This window comes from Leucoraja erinacea, chromosome 2 (assembly GCF_028641065.1).
Source record: "Leucoraja erinacea ecotype New England chromosome 2, Leri_hhj_1, whole genome shotgun sequence".
Taxonomy (NCBI): domain Eukaryota; kingdom Metazoa; phylum Chordata; class Chondrichthyes; order Rajiformes; family Rajidae; genus Leucoraja; species Leucoraja erinaceus.
The window spans coordinates 21,035,017-21,054,784 of NC_073378.1; the positions used below are offsets into that span (position 1 = coordinate 21,035,017).

At 39.0% G+C, this 19,768-nt stretch overlaps 2 protein-coding genes across 9 annotated transcripts in view; one reads left to right on the top strand and one right to left on the bottom strand.

Moving 5' to 3' along the window:
* The window catches only part of mllt10 (MLLT10 histone lysine methyltransferase DOT1L cofactor), a 227,184-nt gene extending 225,292 nt beyond the window's left edge, over positions 1-1,892 (bottom strand). For 3 of the 5 annotated variants that reach the window (XM_055652641.1, XM_055652615.1, XM_055652582.1), the window contains exon 1: positions 1,751-1,887. Coding sequence is in view for 1 of the 5 variants with exons in the window: in XM_055652561.1 (XP_055508536.1) it covers positions 1,751-1,789 (39 nt within the window). In the remaining 4 variants the exon portion in view is untranslated. Of the gene's footprint in view, positions 1-680; positions 765-1,750 lie in introns of all 5 variants that reach the window. The other 2 variants (XM_055652571.1, XM_055652561.1) reach the window with 2 other exon arrangements.
* skida1 (SKI/DACH domain containing 1) lies at positions 553-13,064 on the top strand. 4 transcript variants are annotated; one of them, XR_008725202.1, is made up of 2 exons: positions 553-671; positions 1,885-4,062. XR_008725202.1 is itself a non-coding variant. In XM_055652688.1 (2 exons), the coding sequence occupies exon 2, from the start codon at positions 7,991-7,993 to the stop codon at positions 10,511-10,513; it is 2,523 nt and encodes an 840-aa protein (XP_055508663.1). In that variant the 5' UTR covers positions 719-936; positions 7,985-7,990; the 3' UTR covers positions 10,514-13,064. The 4 variants fall into 4 exon arrangements, 2 of the variants coding, with proteins under 2 accessions (XP_055508663.1, XP_055508654.1); XR_008725201.1 differs by lacking the exon at positions 553-671 and adding an exon at positions 717-936; XM_055652688.1 differs by lacking the exons at positions 553-671; positions 1,885-4,062 and adding exons at positions 719-936; positions 7,985-13,064.
* Positions 13,065-19,768: the final 6,704 nt, after the last annotated feature.

Sequence of the window (19,768 nt, forward strand, 5' to 3'; positions counted from 1 at the left end):
TGGTGTGTGTGGGGGGGGTGTGTGGGGCGGGGGGGTCTGGGTTGTGGGGTTTTGTCTGTGGGGGGGGGGGGTTGGGGGCGGTGGGGGGGTTGGGGGGGGGGGCGGGGCTGTATGTGTGTGGGGGGGGTTGGGGGCGGGGGTGCTGTGTGTGTGGGGGGGGGGCCGTGTGAGTGTGTGGGGGGGGGTGGGGGGGGGTGCTGTGTGGGGTGGGGGGTTGGGGGCGGGGTTGTGTGTGTGGGGGGGTTGGGGGCGGGGTTGTGTGTGTGTGGGGGGGGGGGTGGGCGCGTGTGGGGGGGGAGCACTTGGGCGCGAGAGACGCGCAACTTCACGCGCAACTGAAACCGATAACGGAAACTGCGCGAGCCCTCCAGCCTCCGCTGCGCCTGTTTTGTTTGTGTGTGTGTGCGCGTGTGCGCATGCGCGTGCGGTGGGGACGGAGGGGGTGGGGGAGAGTTTCGGGGGTGGGGGGGCGTATCCTCAGATGTCTGAATGATGATTGACGGTTCGCCCGTCAAATGAACAGCCATTCATGAGCCAGCGGGCTGAGAGGCCGGACTCCGGCTGACTTCCGGTCCACACACACACACACTACTGGCGCGCGCCTTGATGGACTCAATGGGCATTGTGGGTATATACATTGAGCCCAAAGCCGGAACGAGCGAAGGTTAAAGGTGACTCACTCATCCTATCCTCACCCACGTGAACCAGGCTAAGTAGTTGCAGATCCCAACATTTGGAGTTGCAGAGTGCTGCAGAGGGGGGATCTGGAAAGTTACAAGTAGTTTAATCTTTCTTGTTTTTGTCTTCTTTTTTTAAATATTTAAAAAAAAAAAAGGATTTGCTGCAACTCCTTAAAACTATAAAAACAATGTCGGGAAATACAGCACAGAGAGTAAAAAACATTTTTTTCTTTTTGTGATAATCACCCTGTTCACGGTAGGTTCGCTAAATTTGCAAAAAAAATGCGCTACAGGCTTGTAAAAATAATTTACTTGATATACAAGGATAGCCAAATACAGAACAAGCAATTATATTATTAAAATTTGTTTATTTTATCTTCAGTCAAAAGTTTAAATAAATGGCAATACTAAACTGGAAGGAAACATAGGGACTGAAAATTCTCATTGGGATATGTTGGACGTTGCTGATTGCAAACATGGTGTTACAAAAAGCTTCTACAGTTTTGTTACTAAGCAAAACTGTGGCAGTCTTCTGCGTATCTATGTATTTAAAAATAAATTAACGGAGTGTTTTGCATTAAGTCTACTTCCATGACATTGCAGACAAAAAAAATAAGGTTTACAATTAAAGTATTGATGCGAATGTCTTTTTTGATTAAAATACCGTTCTTGTCGGTATTTACAAACGGTCAGCTTTACACATATTCACTGTCGAAATAAAGTCTATTTAATTGCTTTAGGTGTTATTTCTGATATGAATCTTTAAGAGATTAAAAGGGAATACCGCGTGCCTTGAGACGTTGATTTCATGAAAACCAGCCTATTTCCACTGGAAACATTTGAAAATGTGCTTTGTTCGATCCAGAACGCATTGAATTTCCAACTGCATTCTGATTGAAATCTTCAAAAATGAAATTTATATTTAATATAGATAGATATTTTTACGCTCCTTAAGGCCTTAAACAACGAGTGAGTAAAACATATGCACTTGATTTTCGAGATCGAGAATGAATTCCCTTTGTTTCTGCCTTGCTGTCTACGACCCCAACGGCATCTTTGGAAATGCTTACCTTCTGTGCTTTAAAATCGACAGACGTATTTCCACGCATATTAGATCTCAAGAAACTCGTCACTGGTACATGTAAATATAGCAAGCGGTATTTAATGAACTACATTTTTTCCTAATCTTGTTGTTTCTTTAAAGGCTGCCTTGCCGAGCACGTTGTTGCAGTAAGTTGACCCCCGCCTTCTGAATCGGTTACGTTACGACCCTCTAGTCCATCCTAACGCTGCTGATGCCAGTCGAATTGAATGTCGAACTTTCAAAGGAAGTGGCCTACAACTCCATTAAGAATCCAGAAAATATTTATTTCTTTAAAATTTACTTTACTTTTGTATCTCTGAACGTTGCAGTTACTTAACTTTGATTAAGTTGATGCCTTTTAAAGCTGTAATGAAAAATACACCTCAAAGACTCCCCAAGTCCCAATAATATAGCAAAAGTAGCTTTTAGATTTGAAATCAATTTGCCTATTTCTTATGCGACACGATCAATGCACCGCATTAAAAAACCTTGCAACGTTTGAGTACCGCACAGAATTGTGAGTTCAACTAGGCAGAAGTAAATTATACTTCCGAATAAATTCAATGTAACTATCGAAATCGTATGCTCTGCTCTATCAAGTTACTTAAAATAGATGTAGGTTTATATTTTCCTTGCAGATGTATTCCTACAAGTTCATGACAGGTTTGGGGGGGTGGGGGTTGATTTAAATGTTCCTGTGCATAAAGACGGTCTATGATTTTTGAGATGCTGCGAATGCAGCCACAAGGTAATTGCTCACAAATTGCGCATTCTAAAATCCAATCACACGTGGATTTTATAACGTGATAACGTTTTAAAACAATACTTTGCTGTGTAAGCTAAGTGCTTACAATGCGATAATAGTAACACTATTTCAATTTTTATTCTCTTCGGGGAGCAGAGCAAATTGCATAACATATTTTTTCATTGAATGTATACTACACGGAAAGTAACAATATCTTAGTTTAACACCGAGTCCATTAAGGTATTTACTCTATCCGCTAAATTAATACCGATTAATGAAGAAATATTTATGTTTTAAATGCTAAGTTAGGGCAAGTTCAGTCCTGACCGAATTATAATGCTATTAATGACATTCCTACTTCTTGCCAACTAACTGCGAGTTAACCATTTCTTACGTCATTTAACTGATTTATATTGCATTGGAAATTTGTCGCCAACTAAAATCCTGGAAACCTATTTAGATTTTTCTTCATAATCATTTGGTCCACGAGAAAACTCGAAATTGCCATCTTATTTCTCTCGGTGCCTACTAAGTGAACGTTGATACTTGTGAGAGGAATATAAGTCCCCTCTTTAGCTGTTTTTTTTCCTTGGTCGACCATTATCAGTGAGAAAGGGCGTCTTTTCTTTTTAGCAGAATGCACACTCTGATGGTCTGTCGAGAACAAAGCCTCCCCAGCCCCCCTTTGCATGTTCAATGCTTTGCAAATTTAGAAAGGCTGCATTGAGTTCGGGATAGGTCAGGGGGCAGGAGAGGGGTAGAAAGGTCAACACATTTTGATTATGGGTCAGTAGACAATTGGCATACAGTCTATATGCAAGTAAAATAGAACAAATTCCTGATGGAAATCCATCCCGGACGGTCTCAGTCACATTTAACGTTTATTTTTTCAAGCAACTATTTTTTCTCTTTTAAGCACCTTTTTCTGACAGAAATATTTAGAAAAGTATGTGCAAAAAAACAGGAACATTATGTAAATGGTCTTAGCCAACTGATGCATTTAGAAAGTGTCACTTTTCGCAGTCTTTAAAATGTGCCACTTAAGTGATACTGCACCACACACAGGAAGGCTCCTTGTTTTTGTAAGAGCAAGGCATCAAGGCTAACGCAATTATGGTAGTTTATAGGTGAAGAGGGTTAGTGAAAACTTAATGTTGTTTGAACAAATATACGATATTAACCTACATTTTGATGCAATATGACTTGAACTTTTCTAGCTCTTAACCATTCTTTGTACTCTAGTCCACAATCAAATATAACCTGTAGTTAATTGTGGGTGAACAAATCGTTCTGATGTGATTATTGGCTTGCTGCTTGTCGAGCCTTTTTTGATTAGATACATAAGTTTCATTAGTTGGGTAAAATGTGGTATAAAAACGTTTACTTTCCAACTTATAAGTTACATGTTTTAACCACAGTAAACCGTTCTGAATGCTCAAAAGAGTACTTTTAAAGCACAGATTTCAACGGTGCACAGATTTGCCTGGTTGTAAAAACTTATTTCAATGAATAAAGCGTGTTTTAACCAAGGAGGAAACCAAGAAGTCACTCTTCATGTGTGTGAATCGTGTCTTTTTTTGATTGTTGGTGTATAAAAATCGTTTTGGCTCCGTCTATAAACAATGATGAACCATCCCACAATAATATGAAGTTAAACAAGCTACTAGTCTATCTATTAAGAGGTAAAGTTAATAATACAATTTGTTGTCAAGTAAAATAAAAACTGCGTTTGGATAAACAAATTTATCCAAACGCAGATGGCATTTAGGCTTTAAAACAACAACAGTAGGCTCTGTTCTTGGTGATTAAAATGTTTGTAATTCAAATGAAATACAACAACAGTATTTATCTCAATATATAAAACACTACAAGATTTTTTTTTTTTGTAATTCAAAAGCACATTTGATTTGCTGTACTGCCGGAGTACATATCTCATTTGACAGTTGTATTTCAGCAACTATTTCCCCCAGCTGACCCCATATGCAGAAAATATTTTGTAGGAGTATTTTTATTTTAACTGAACGTCTGTATGTAGCACACTAATACTTCAAAATTATTTCTATATACCACTGCTCCAAATGATATTTAATCCAAACTTACAAATGGGGAATTATATATATCTGCGGAAATCACCTGCTATTGTAATTAGAACAATCAGTGTTGTTCTATGAAGGATGTTGCTGTCGCGGAGATCAAATCATTTACAATGGTCTTATATTTGATTAAAATGACAGACAGCCACCTTGCTATGTTATCTCGCAGTTATCAACTCGGACATCTAGGCGTTGGATGAAAATCTATGTAAAACCTATGTGTAGCTGTATAAATACATTGGCGTATTTCCCCTTATGTTTTAATCAAGCATTTTTAATCCTGTTATGAGGCAACTGGGGTGATTAAAAATAAACACCAGCTCGCTATGTATAGAGCCATGCGGAGGCAACCTGCCTTTCGTGTGTTTAGAGATGGGCCTCGAAGAGCTTCCTTTCTGCTTCAACCCCTTGTTCCTAAACAGCCTTGGGTATACGGCGTTTAGTGATGTGCAAGAGCGACCTGTCATTTTCTGTCAAATATTGATGGTGACAAAAACAACTGATGGCAAAATTAAGCAGCAAAAAAGGGTTGTATAAAATGCAAGTAATGACAGTAATTGTTCTGTAATTTTATGAATTATACGTGGAAATTGTTAAATACGTCTGTGTTGTTCTCATTTTCATTTTAGCCTTTACAATAATTCCCTGAATGCCTTGCGTGCCCCACATGGACGGCCATTACACGTTTTGCCCTCATGGTCATAATCCAGTTTTAGCCATTACATCGGCCAGTGTATATTTTAGAGCGATTTGATGATCAGCCCCTTGTAGAATCCGTCAGCAGATTAAATAATAGGGGAAATCATTTGTGCATAGAATTGTGCATGAATGTGCAATTGTGTTGGCTTGTGAAGCATGTTGTGCATAGTGTAATCCAGAATCTCTCTAATACCAATCAATATATCAAAATGGTGATGAAGACTGTGTTGCAAAGATGACCTGCACTTGAGCGAAGCATAACTATTATGAATAAGTCCGTTTTGACACATTTTATGATGCTGTGAGTCTAAGAATTCACACAGACCCAAACCGTTTAAGATGAAGGCTAATAAAGAAGCATTAAAGATCTGCTTGTCGTCAGCAATAACTGCAATGATGCGTTGTCTGGTGCATTGACCATTAAATGAAGTTTGATTGTAGAAATAACTAGCGCCCTTTCATCGCTTCAGTAACCCATCGCCCCTCTCTGCTGTTTAGTGCTGTTGCGCCGCGAATAACGCTCCTGCTCCGTCCATTCTGCAATGGGTGGCACTAATTTTCAGGCTCTCCCGGATTGCTTAAAAGTTTGAGCCTAGACCCTTTCTGCCATACTACAGCCCACTGTTTGATTTTGCACTTTGAGAATCGTGGTTGCCAATCGTGCACAAAGCTTCACATATACCTAGTCAGAGCACCCAACTGCCGTGCAAGGTTTTTTTTATTTGCGCGCTGCAGCCAGCAATCGAGTCCCTTTATTCTTGACTGCCTGGACAGAAGACCTTCAAGAAGCTTAAATTATTAAGATATCCAATCTTCGTGCCACGTTGCCTTTTCTCCGCTGCAGTAAAATATAAAGTTTAATATTGTTGCCGACGTGGTCAGCGTAGTTTCTAGATACCTGCTTCTCTGGTAGCGAGGTGGCCATTGTGAAAACGGATTCCTGCAAAAAGCACAGAATACGCTGCCTCCTTCCAACCAGCAGCAGAAAGAAACTTGTTCATTTTACTATAATTTACTGTGTGTGTGTGTACATATATAAAACAGTATACTATTATGATGTCCATGTTTAAGATCTTTATAGATGTTATGCAAATCTGCGGCAAGAACTGCGAGGAAGTTCACGAGTCTGATTATTTGAAGGACTGTTGCTATACCATATTTATCACACGAAAAATCTTTGTATGTGTGTGTGTGTGTGGGGGGGGGGGGGGGTTAGAAGGAATTGCACGTAGCATTTAAATTGTTCTATTAAGGACCATTTTCCTCCTTCGGAAGTAGCAGGGTTTTTAAATGATTTTTAATGAGTTTGCATAATTTCTGTAATGAATCTTGATTATTGAAGTTGGAAAGTTTCAGATTATAATGAACAGACAAAACTGAATGCACATAGTCTGTACGTTTTGAAGACTGGAGGGGTGAGGGGAAGCTTGGCATTTAGCTAGTTGTAGACATCCACCAAACATCACTGTGGTGCGGTATGCTCCAGCAAGGTTGCTAATTCATTGGGTAGATAGCAGTTAAACAAGGAAATGGCATGGGCACGGCGACATACTCTTACTATTATGTTCATTTTGAAGATACCCCACGATTTATCCGCATCAAATTGTTAAACACGTGTTGATAAGTCAATAAAACAATGTACAAAAATAAAATTCTGTCTTCCTGCGAGCGCTCAATCTTGAGCTGCCTTTCGTGCAAACTGGAGGCAAAATCTGGAAAGGCGATATTTCACCCAAGGATGAAATAAGATTTATATTACAAACAACACGATATCATTAGGTATCTTATTGAATAAAATATATAACTTCTGACTGAACAGAAATACGCCGATAGCCTTTGGTAAAACGTGAGACCGCCTTTCTTCAAAAAATACATTAAAATGGGCATGCAGTCTTCGTCAAATATTTTTCATCTAAGCATAGCCTGACATGCACTGTGCGGAAAGTCGCGATTAAAACTGTTAAGTTTATTTTCCTATGCATTTGTATCAACAACGTCGGAAGGCACAATAAAGAAATGTATAACATAACCCAGGTAGCTTGCGGCTGGCTGGAGCGCTCTTTAGGATTATTTTTTTCGGGAGAGGGGGGAATATATTAAAGATTTGCATACTAACTGTATTTACTTCAGCAAGAGGGTGGGAGTATAAGGATATGCTAATTAGTGGGGGATTTTTTTTTTTTGGAAGGGGGTGGAATATCAATTTTTATTGCATCACCTGTCAGTGGCATCCAATCAGAACTGGCTTTAGGGGAATTAATTGATGAAGGTGTCTCCCGACGAGCTCACTTCACTCTGTCATCTTATTTGTGGGAGAAGCAGCGGCGGGAATAGCAGCTGCATTTTTCTCTCTCTCTCTCTCCCTCTCTCTCTCCCCTCTCTCTCTCTCTCTCTCTCTCTCTCGCTCTCTCTCTCTCTCTCTCTCTCTCGCTCGCTCTCTGTCTCCATTCTCTCGCATACAGTAGAGTATATTCATGAGTATTTGGGATAATTAAAAGATTGCAGGTATAGCAATACGCATAACGTGGAAACGTTCGCTGCAAATAAATAACGTGATGCTGCTTTTTAATTTATATGTATTACAATACTATATGCTGTGTATTAAATATATTCCCAGTGTTTTAAAAAAATATATAAAATGTCAGCTGTATCAGAAAGAATAATCATATGTGTTTTCAAACAGGATGCCATGAGGAATGTCGAATTGCGCAGTCGATGTTTTTTTTCAGCGATTGTTGGACAGAATTTAGGTGTCGATATGGGAGACTTGGAATCGGGTTATGAAGAGGTGGATGGTGTGAGACTTGGTTACCTTATAATTAAGGGGAAACAAATGTTTGCGCTCTCCCAAGTATTCACCAATCTGCTGAAAAATATACCCAGGACAACCGTACACAAAAGGATGGACCATCTAAACGTGAAGAAACATCACTGCGATTTGGAAGAATTAAGGAAACTCAAGGCGATAAATTCTATTGCTTTTCATGCAGCTAAATGCACTCTAATTTCTCGGGAGGATGTGGAAGCGCTGTATACCTCTTGCAAAACCGAACGAGTTCTGAAGACCAAGAGAAGAAAAATAAACGGGACATTGTTATCAACGGAGCTCAAACAGGGGAAAGCCCCTGCCGATCACTACACAAGTTTTTTAAAAGAGAACAAAGTTTGGTTGAGTTTGAATGGAAAGCCGCAGCCTCTGGCTGGAATTGGCAGGACTTTGCAAGGAGGCGGCAGCTCGCTGCCGGCCTCCAATCTACCTCAATTCTACAGCAAATTTACCAGCCACAGTTACACGGAAATGGTGCGATCGCATTGCAAAACGCCTCAAAACTACGAAACTGCTGAAATATCAAGTAACTGCGTCGCATTTCACACCAATCACTCCTTATTTCGGAGCATGATTTGCCGACATCCCGTATTTTACCAATCCGCCATCGCCTACTACCCTAAGTCTCCGAATGCTGCCGGGTTAACCTATTATTTCAGGCGCAAAAGTTCGTGTGAAATCACTCAGAAACATTTGGGAAGTTCAAGCAGTGCCAAGCGAGTCTTACTGGCGGCAGCTGCTCCTAAATCTTACAAAACTAAAGGAGGGGATCAGTGCTTGAATAAATTTCATCTTGCCAACGGACTGCATTGTAACCAGGGGCCCTTGCAAGAAAGCTGCAGCAGCGACTCCGAGTCCAGTTCCTTCTCCGATCGCGCAGACAACGACTCGGACTTTGGGTCGAGTTTGTCGAGTTCCAGCAACTCGGTTTCTTCGGACGAGGAAGAGGAGGACACTGTGTCCGAATCCTCCGACGTAACCTCGGCCAGTGACGAAGACAGCTCGTCCGAGTCAGATTCCAGCTCCGTTTCCAGCCAAGTTTCACTTCAAAGCATTCGGTTCAGGCGCACCAGTTTCTCCAGCATCTGCAGTAAACCTCTCGTCATAACGCAGCCGACCTTCCACTACCAGTTCCAAGCCAAAAACAATGATGTGCTTCATGAAACAGCCGGTAACGATCTCCTGGAAGGAAGAACTTCTCATTGTAATTTAAAGTCGTCGGCTGTTGTGAAGAAAAATGAGCAGCACTGGACTATTAAATCGCATAACGTGTCCTGCTCAACTGGCAGTGGAAGTTGCGGGGGCGAGGTAAATAACGATAGGATATCCGAGCTTCCATTCCCACACTCTGAAATTTCACAATATCTAAAGAGGTCTGAATCGACAATTAACCGTGCTCCAGAAGGGGGGCTTGTACCTGGCCCAAAGGGAAACACCGAGTTTCCACAACAAAGAACATTAACAGAGTCGAGGAAATGCCTTGGAGCATCTATATCACACTGCGCAGAGGAAAACAATGTAACGATAGTTTCCGAGCCGCCAGACAATGATTCCCCATTAACAGCAAATGTAGAGAAAGAATCGAAAATCAGCAATTTCATCGCACTGTCCTCGGCTTTCCAGAGTTTAAATACGGACAATAGCCAAGGGCCCGCCGTTCACATCCACGGTGACGGTGCAGACATGGGGAAAGCGATTATGCACAATATTACAGTCAAACTGGAAGAAAGTAGCTGCGAGGAAGAATACGGATATATGGCTCAACACCCCAGAAAGAAACCCAAGTATGCGTGCAATGTATCGCAGCAAGCAGTAACCACTTTAAGTGAGAATAAAATGCGAGACTGTTTTGCAACGAAAGCAAAAGAAAGCTATGTGTGCACTGAGAAAGCTACCAATTCCCAAAACGCATCCAGACGAGGCGAAGACCTTCAAAGCACTTTAAACGACCCAGTATTAGAAGACTGCGAATTTCGAAATGGTGCAAGGATAAGGAGGAATTACAGAACTTTAGTGTTGGGGAAGCAGCATGCTTTGCAAGGATCGTCAGTCAAAACAATTGTGAAATCAGAGAATCCGCGACTTACAGGTAAAACAGATGTGCATGAAGGAACACCAGAAGAATTTGCTGGTACAAACAAACGTAAACGAGTAGCCAGTGGTGTGGCATCCACGTTGAAAAGGCCATTTAATTTCATGGCCAATTTTCCCTCTCCACCATCACTAATTGTTGGCAACGATGGGGATTTGTGCCCTGCATATTCACTGGACTCTACCAAGGATCCCAAAGCACCTCAGAAGGCCCATCCTGTGTGGAAATGGCAGTTGGGTGGTGCAGCCGTTCCCCTCCCGCCCAGCCATAAATTCAGACGATTTAATTTATGAAAGGGATATTTTGGATAAGAAAACTCTACCTGTGCAAAATTTATATTTAAAAAAAACCCAACTTTCCTGGTTTCTTTGCCATGAACCACGAGCGGATATTTAATCTCAACGTGCAGCAAAATCTCATATTGGAATAATGTCCTAAAGACCGAAAGCCTTTCGTGTGGATTATTCTTTTGATTTACCAAACACCGCTATCTACTGACCGAGGCATTCCACAGTACACTTTTTGAACTACTAATGTCACTTTGAGGTTGTTTTACGGATGTTTTCGAACACTTAAAAATAAAAATATTTCAACGTTCAAAATTGAAGTCAGTACCTCCACAGGGTTACTGCCAAATGTACTTCACAAGTCGACATAGTGAAATGTTAGAAAATGAGCCATTTAATGTATGCACTACAGTTTTAAATCGCAAATGACTTCACGTTTTTGCCTGAGTGATTGATTATATTGTATTGAAACCGTAGCAAAGTATGAACGTGTGTTTAACTTAAAACAAAAAGAATGTACCTTCATCCGAGTCAATATGGCGGTCAGTCTATATAAAATAAGCTTTTATCTTGAAAGAGTCCATATCATTGGTGGTTAGATAGATAAGCGCAAGCAGGTTACTGATTTCAAACCTTTGTTGTCTTTAGTTCTTAAACGTAAAATAATTGCTTGAAATGTTTACCTCTGGAACCCTGAGAATGGCTCCGTCAACCTTAGTTCTAGCGCTAACTTTGTACATGATTGTGTGCAGGTAGCTAAGATAAAACAAAAGAAAATCAAGGGGTGAATCTAACAGAATCAATCAGGTGAGGGCCCTTTACTTTTGGTAACCATGAGTTGGGAGTGTTTGATATGAAGGCAATGAATAAATAACACAGACACGTAGCTCATCAGGCCTTACAAAATGGGAAAAAATCGGGGGGAAATGCTGCAAATGATGCAGATATCCATTTTTCAGCCAAGACACCAGAAACAGAGCAAATGACAATCAGTCAACCATACTTACATTTACACCAAAAGATAGAAACTCGAAAATGTAAGATGCATTGTAAAGATTTGGGTGAGACATCTATTTACTGTCTTCAGGGACTTCTTTCAGGAAGTCTAGACAGAGTTTGCACTGTTAATATTACATAATTTAGCCTTGCATTGAAAAGTAATACAGACGATGTAGATGAGTCTTGATTACATTTGTTTCCTTTTACAAGGATCTAATATGTTATTATTTACACAATCCTTGAAGTGTAATGGGCTAAATTCGCTTGGCATTTTAACTTAGGAATTACAATTGCTTGAATTGGCAAGCAGTATGATAATTAGGTGTTTTGCACATAACGAGGGCGTTTTAGGTCTCTGAAATATGCAGAAAAAGTACGGTTGTTTAAAATGAAGATGTTGTAAACTTTGTAAAAAAAAAAATCTGTATGAAAGGGATATACAAAAGTTAACTATTGAGGAAATGTATTATGTCCAGGCATTGCAAACGGTATGTGTCCACATCTCTGAAAAGTAATAATGGGAAAATGTTGTAGTGTTTGTGTATTTATTTTTTCAAGATACATAACCAGACTTGGCAATACATGAGCATTTCAAAAAAGGGACAACACGTGAATTACAAGAACTTAAAGTAAAAGTTCTCATTTTACTTAGGTTGTCATCTGTGCAGCTCCTTTCATTATTCACATTCAGATGTCCACAGAAATGAGTACACAAGCAGTCGTCAGAATTTAAGGCATGAAAATACACTGGCAACTAACTGTGCTACTAAGCAGTGTCAGTGGATACCACTTTGAATCCCCCTATCACCACAAACCAGTCCCTTGTTATATCTCCCAAGGTCACTTGATATTCAAAACAGACAGTGGGTAATTTCAGCTTTCAATACTATTGTCTATGCTTCTCACACTCTTTTAATGTACACTCCTTTAAAAAAAAAGAATTTTCACTATATTGGGCAAAGCAGAAGCTGACAGCGTAACCTTTGTAACACAGGATAATTTCATTCCTAATCCATATACATAGAGAGAAATTTTCAACCAGCAAAAACACATGACACATTGCTTATTTAAGTTAATGTGCTGCTAACTGTAGAGCACTTTGCCATTGCTGACATATGTGACTTATTAGCAGTGTATGTTGCAATGATTTATCCTCAGTCTTGGTTTTAAAAAGGTTGTTTTCATTGGTCAAACACTGATTAAAACACATTTGAAATACATTTAAATTAGCCAGGGAAAAACACCCAGCAAATATCACTTCCTGTAAAATTACTCTATTTTGTCTCATTTGCCATAAGGACACAATAATTATTTACCAGACAACCATAATTTAATGAATGAAGGTGTCTCAATGTTTGTAAATACTAATTTAGTAGGTAAAACAATGTTTTCAATATATTCATAAGCGTGATGTAGTTAAATGCATTTTGATGTTGAAACATAGTAGCACAGTACCGACACTGAACAAACACAGTTGTAACAAGTGATCTTGATTCTACTCTTAAAAACGTTAAAAATATGTTGTTGTTTTCTTCTATGCCATAAAAGTTTCTTTTCCTATTGTTCTGCTAATTCATTTTGGTCTGTTTTAAACATGTTTCATCTGTTTTAACTTTGAGGTGGCTTGAAACCACTGCAGTCAAGGCTGGTACATTTTTGCATGAGTTTCTCACAATAGGGGTTTAGTAACTGACAGTTTCAAAACAAGCTGCTTCCCTCCAGATGCTTAGGTTTCTCCTCACACCATCCTTCGTATTTAATTCTCTCCTGCATATACCTTAGTTTGCAATGTAAAGATTGCAACAGCTGTGTTTGCAAACAAAGGCCATTTTCAGGGTCAGTGCCACTTATTTTATAGTTACTAAAACTATTATGATCTGCGAAACTGCAAAACCTATGTTTCATGACAAATAAAATGAATAGGCTACATTGTTTAGTTGGCTTGCTGAAGTAATTACAAGTTAATGTAAAGGTTTTTTCCCCCATATAATTATTTATATATATTGTATGTATACATATATATGTGTGTGTAAATGTATATAGATTTATTTATGCATATGTGTATATATTACGAATATAATATGCCAGTATAAAAGTTGAGCTCAACTAATTGATGATAATTATCCAAAACAAGCTGTTGAAATGAATTAAACAACAGCCTGGATATTTTCTTATATCCTGTAGGAAATGCTTAAAATTTCCGCCATATTGCTCCACTGATCCCAAGGTCTTTGTTGTTATTCAGTTAGAACTAGTGTTTACTGAATTTGTGACTACCTCATTAGTTTAGGCGGAACAGATCTTCCTTTTAGTGTGATTTATAACGTACGCTCCTCTGACATTTTAGTGCACAATATTAAGCAGCAGCACGCTAAGGAATAAACTAGAATTAAACTCCATTAAAGATGGCGAATCTGTGTGTGGTTAGCAATTTGCCCTCTCTTTTCTGCAGTTCACATGTTAATTTCGCTGTTAAGCAGGGTTGTCCAGTTTCCTTTTGTGTTGTTAGCTCGCTGCTCCAAAAGCCCCGCAAAACAGAGCAAATTAAAGTAAATCATAGCAATCTAAGTATCAGCAGATGCTCTGGATTCCTCCTGATCGGAGTTAATGATATTCGACAGTTAATAATGCCGATTAAAAAAAAACCTCTCAATCTTGCGTTTCAAACTCTTTTTAAATCTTCCACTTGTTTTTTTTTAAGATCATGACTAGGCATTGCGATTAAAACAGAGTAACTGGATGATATGAATGGTGCCACAACGTCCACGTAAAACACCTAGATCTGATTTAAAAAAATGTTTTAATAACAATGATTACACTTTGATTTAGAAGACGCAGCATCGGAATGTTGTGGATGTAGATTGGTTAAATATGTTGAGATGAGTGACGGTGCAGCCAGAATGCGTGTGCCCCCCTGAAACATAGTTTACTTATAAAGCGTGTGAAATTACGCACCGCTCTACTAAAGACTGGATAATTTATCGTAAATAGTCAGGTCTTTGTAAACCACTTTATTATGTTGTTTCTTGTTAATTGTTGAGAGAATCCCTATTGTTAGGTGTGAATAGGTTTATGGGCTAACCTGGTCATTGCTGCAATCAAGAGACAGTAAATGCTCGCCGTGGCGTGTCTTTTTTAAAAGAGACTTCACGATCCTGATCGCGCAAAAAAAAAAAATTAGTTGCATCGATTCGCAAGCCTATCATGTTTAAAAATGCAAAAACGTTAGATCTGCATTAAAAAAAAACCCACAGAAGCTCCATGGCCTGAACCTGTTAAAATGCCTCTTGCTATCATTACCAACCAGGCAAAAAAGTGTACATTTTCTTTGGAATGACCAGATTTGTGATAGCACTACCCTTCTTCACAGCAGTTAACCGGTTTGGGGTTTCAAATCAAACGGCAGATTTAAACCTGCAATCTAATACTTACTGCTCAAGAAAAGTCGACAGAATCAAATGATTGAACACAAACGACTGTTTATCTCACAGAGAGAGAACGATGTGATTAGGTTATAACATGGGGTGAATTTTCTGTTTGTAGTTTAAAATATAGAACATTTGGGTGACAGTCGACCTACAGGCACACTCTTTATGGATTCAAAAGCAATCCATCAATAAACATTTGTGAAGCATTTCACAATCAATCAGACGAATCGTTGTACTATCAAATTATCGATTTGATTGGAATCTCACGGTTTAATCTTTAACGCCGCTCTTTTATTGTTTTAGCTTGAAGAGGCAGTTTAGAGCCTCGAGTATCGCAGGTTAAATTTATAGTGTTTTTGAATCCCCAATTTTGAGAACAAACAGGCTACTTTCATTAATCTGCGATCGGTATTCCCAGAGACAGCAAGGGACTCAGCAGGGGAACAGACGCGAGTGACACGTGGGGTTGGGATATTTTCCAAAAGTGGAGGCGTGTTGTTAATTCTTTACTTTCCCCGTGGTATCTGTGCTGTAGTTCCGCTCTCAATACTTTATTTTATATAATGTGATACAGATGAATGAACTATTAAACATTCAGTGGCATTACGAGGTCACGATAAAAAATCAATAATTTGTTCTTCATCCGATGTTTTATGAAACACACACGAAGGATTGTATATATTGCCTTAACTACTAATGGCTGAGTTTGGGCTGCAAGAGGAAGTAGGAATAAAGTGAATCAATTTGTCAGGAAAAAAATGTAATGAGCCTTTTAAAAAAATACATAATCTCTGCAGAACCTGAAAACTTTCTTTGTCATGGAAGCATTGGTTACTTACACTCCTTACAGTCAGTTTATAATGTACATTTTCGATTAGGGCAAAAGTATTACAGTCTTTTGTTGAATGGGGGGCATTGTTTGTGTAAATGGTTTAGGTTATAATGAAACGTCCGTCTTAGACGTGAGAAAAACATTGCAGTTTATCATAAAAAAGGTTCGTGATCTGGTCAATCATTCAGCACATATTCGCCTCTGCATCTGTACCAGTTTATTATCTTTACCATTGGAACTCTTCTTTTTTACTGTAACCGGAAGAATGCAGCACAATCTATGCTGACTTGTTTGGTGTAAGTGAAGAGGTAAAGCAAGTTTCAAAAGAAGGCAAAGAGAAACCGTTCAGAAAACGTGTTCAGCCCGGTTCTCTGAAAACTCCTTTAAAGCTCTGTTCGATCTTATCGGCGCCAGTTCTCGGCAACAAACGATAGAAAGTTTAAATGACTGGTATCCCTCTCGCACAGGAAGCTAAGTCCATTGGAAATCTCTAAAGTGTGCTTTTTACGTGGAATTAATTGGAGTATGACAAGATTAAAAAAATCTGTTTGAATCAAATGTGAGTTTTAAAAATACTAAAACTGGTTTAGTCTGATGACACGCAATTAAAGAGGCTACAATAACTGCCAATCTATCTTAAATACATTTACTATATCTTCAGAGAAATCTGCTTTGCCTGTTTATTTTATTACATTAAATTCCGCGGAGCACATTGCCCGTTGGTCAATTCTTTCAAGAAAACCTCGAACAGCATACATATCTATGCTCTGAAATTAAACTTTGTGAGATTCTGCAAAAGTAAATACGAAAGTAATTCTGTTTTTGAGCTACTGCTCGACGTTTAAATAAAAGTGCATAACGGCAAAGAGATCAAAACAAATTACAGGTTATAAATGTCTAAAATAAAGGATATATTATGTTTTACGTATTCTCAAAAGCTAATTAAACTGTAGTAATAAAAAGCTGCCTTTTAAACTATGAAAACACGAAAGTGGTATCAGGGGGTCGGGGGGAGGGGTAGTAATCACAGAAGAGGGAGCACAAAAAAAACCTTCCAATGAATTGGATAGATAACGATGTAATCCCAAAGAGAACTCGGGCAAAATCAGGGAAATTGTGTTGATATATTCCTTCAAAAAGTTTCCCCGTTTGTCTTTAATTGTATGATATTATTGCCCTGCGTTTGTGACAAGGCATGGTCTTTCTCTTTTAATCTTTAAACTTTTGAGGCGACAGTTTGTTTTATAATATGTTGCTTTTCGAACTTACACCACACTGTATATGCAGAGTAATTCGTGAGCCATAACAAACATTTATTTGTATTTCATGGTAACATTCACCTATCAAAAATAATACATTATGTGCACACGTTGATGCGAAGATCAGATGGGGGACACACAAGTACATATTATTTTGTTACTTTACAGCATGTCGCTATCAATCACCAGACTTTGTTTTGCAGCCACTAGTTTCAATTTCTAACCAAAGACATGACTATAGGGTTTTAGACAAATTGATGCGATTAAACTGTTCCAACTAAGGATGAAAATAAGATTTTACACACCTATCATTTGTACTATGTATGGCTGGGATAATCTCGTTTACGACTGGCTGGTGCTCCCAGTTTGTGAACGGCCAAAGGTTAAAATTAAATGATCGCCTATATGTAAAAATTCTCTTTTGTATTGGAAAAAATGGGAGATTTAAGTTTCATCCACAATTAAAGCTTTAAGAGAAACCACCGGCTCTCTCCAAATCTCAGTGGTTAGAACAAACAAACTGGATCTACATCAGTGGTCTCCTCTTTGTTCTGACTCTACATCGAACAGCTGCTTTGGCTAACTCTCGACTTCCACTTGATGTTAAGCGTTAAAGTACTAATCAACCATCCAGTTTTATTCCAACGCGGAACTAAACTAAATGGAGAATACGTTTTAATTGTCCCAATGGTTGAAATAAAGCAATGCATGTTTCTTTAGTTATTAGGGGGAAAAAGAAAGCAAGCAGGTTGGTCTTCGAATGCGCTCGGCCGATGTCCCCGACCGCCTCTTCCACGCACTTATACAAACATAACATAACGTCCTGGACGAGGAAAAGACAATCGGCCAAATGAGTTCACACCTTTTCCAAATGCCGCGGTACAAATATTTTGCGCGGTCCATTCCAAAATAATAACTCGTATAGCACAAACAATCGCAGGTAAAACCGGCGAGAGCGAGGGAGTAAAGAGAGAGAGAGAGAGAGAGAGATGGCATTTATTTCTGATCCACCGAGCCTGTACATCCACCGATCTCCTCGAAGAACCAACCTGCTTGCTTTCTTATTTCCCCAATAACTAATAACCACCGGTATGTGTAATCGTGATTGTCGATAATCGTCATTGTGATATCTTGGAATAAGAAACGACGTGAACGTAAACTAATCACAAATGGGATCACACAAATAAAAACAAAAATGTCCAAGAATTCAACTGAACACAATGTAACCACTTGCGCTGGGCTGTGTCACTTTTATTTAAATCGGGAGGACAAAATGTTTTGCCGAAGAAAATATTGGTCCTAAACTATTCTGGGGCACTTTGCTAATTTTAGGCTCAAGAAGGTTTGCCGAGAATGCATTTTAATTTATCTGATGCGAGGCCAGATATTAAAGTAAAGGGTCTCAGGCGATTCAATTTGGAGTTTGGAGGAACAGAAAGCTTAACGTGTGTTTTTGAAAGCAATCCCGATGAATGGGATTAAGAAAATAGCAATAATATATCCTGTTTTACGTACATAGAGATTTGTTACAAAGAAGAATATTCAAATGGGAAGCTGAAGTCGAAAATTAAATTGGAATGACCTTTCTCTGTAACCCGCTGTAGTCAATGTCAATTAATAGAATTGCACAGTAAAACGCGGAACTTTTTTTTCCTATTTATCAATTTCTTCTGCATGTTCATTATATAACAAGCTTAAATTTTAGGCACCTTCTTGCGGGCGATATTTTTTTCAACTAAAATTGGAGAGACTCTTTTTTTGCAATGAGAGATGAAAAAAAAATAATGGATTCACCTGTCGTCATAATCAGAAACAAGGTGACTGTCAGAACTGACAGCGAATGGAATAAAAAGAGCACTTAAGATTGATTGGGCTGTGTGTTGAACTTTAATAAACCTGAATTGTGAAATAAACCCCCCAAAATCCGCCGTGTTTGCCAGAAATGGTCGTTTCTGAATTGTAATACCCACATAGTGATTACATGCCCCTTTCACGTTGTTTTGGATATTGATCTTTCCACAGAAAAGACAGACGCTTCGAGTATCTGCATGTTCTTGACGATCGGATCTTACTTTCAAATGAAGAAAAAGATTAACGTGCTATCCTATTATGGAACAATATCCCTGAAGAATTTCAGTGTGTCTTTATTGTAGATATTTAACAGCACACGCGTTTAATTAACGTTGTCGTAGATTGTCTGCAGGCAGCGGCGATACTTGGAAAAGTTTGGATTCTTCCACCTCCTTTGTCACCTATATTTTCTCTCTCGAAGATAATACTGTGTGAATTGTTTCCTGTCAGACTTTTTAAATTGTGAAAAGCATTTACTTTTCACATTTCACCAGATTTACAAATATCAGAAAAGGCGGAAGAATCAGGCGGTTGTCCTCACAACCTGGTTTTCATAAGGGCGCTGGGGATGCTTCAGTATTCTCCAACACCATTGTATCAGGCACCTTTAACAACTTACTTATAAGACAACTAAGAGATGGCGCGTATGTTTCGACTTGCAGCTTCATCTTCGTTGAATGACATTATGGAAACCTATTAAACTTTCTGAGAGCGAAGCATCAGCGGAAACATTCGACCAAGTCTCCACTGCAATTATTACCACGAAGAATAGGGATAAAAAATAAAGAACAAAGCTATTGAACTCGACCCCCCCAAAAAAAACGTAATTGATAATCACACCTTTTTGCAACGCATATGTAGAAAACAACCGTAAGTGTAGTGTATTAGTTGA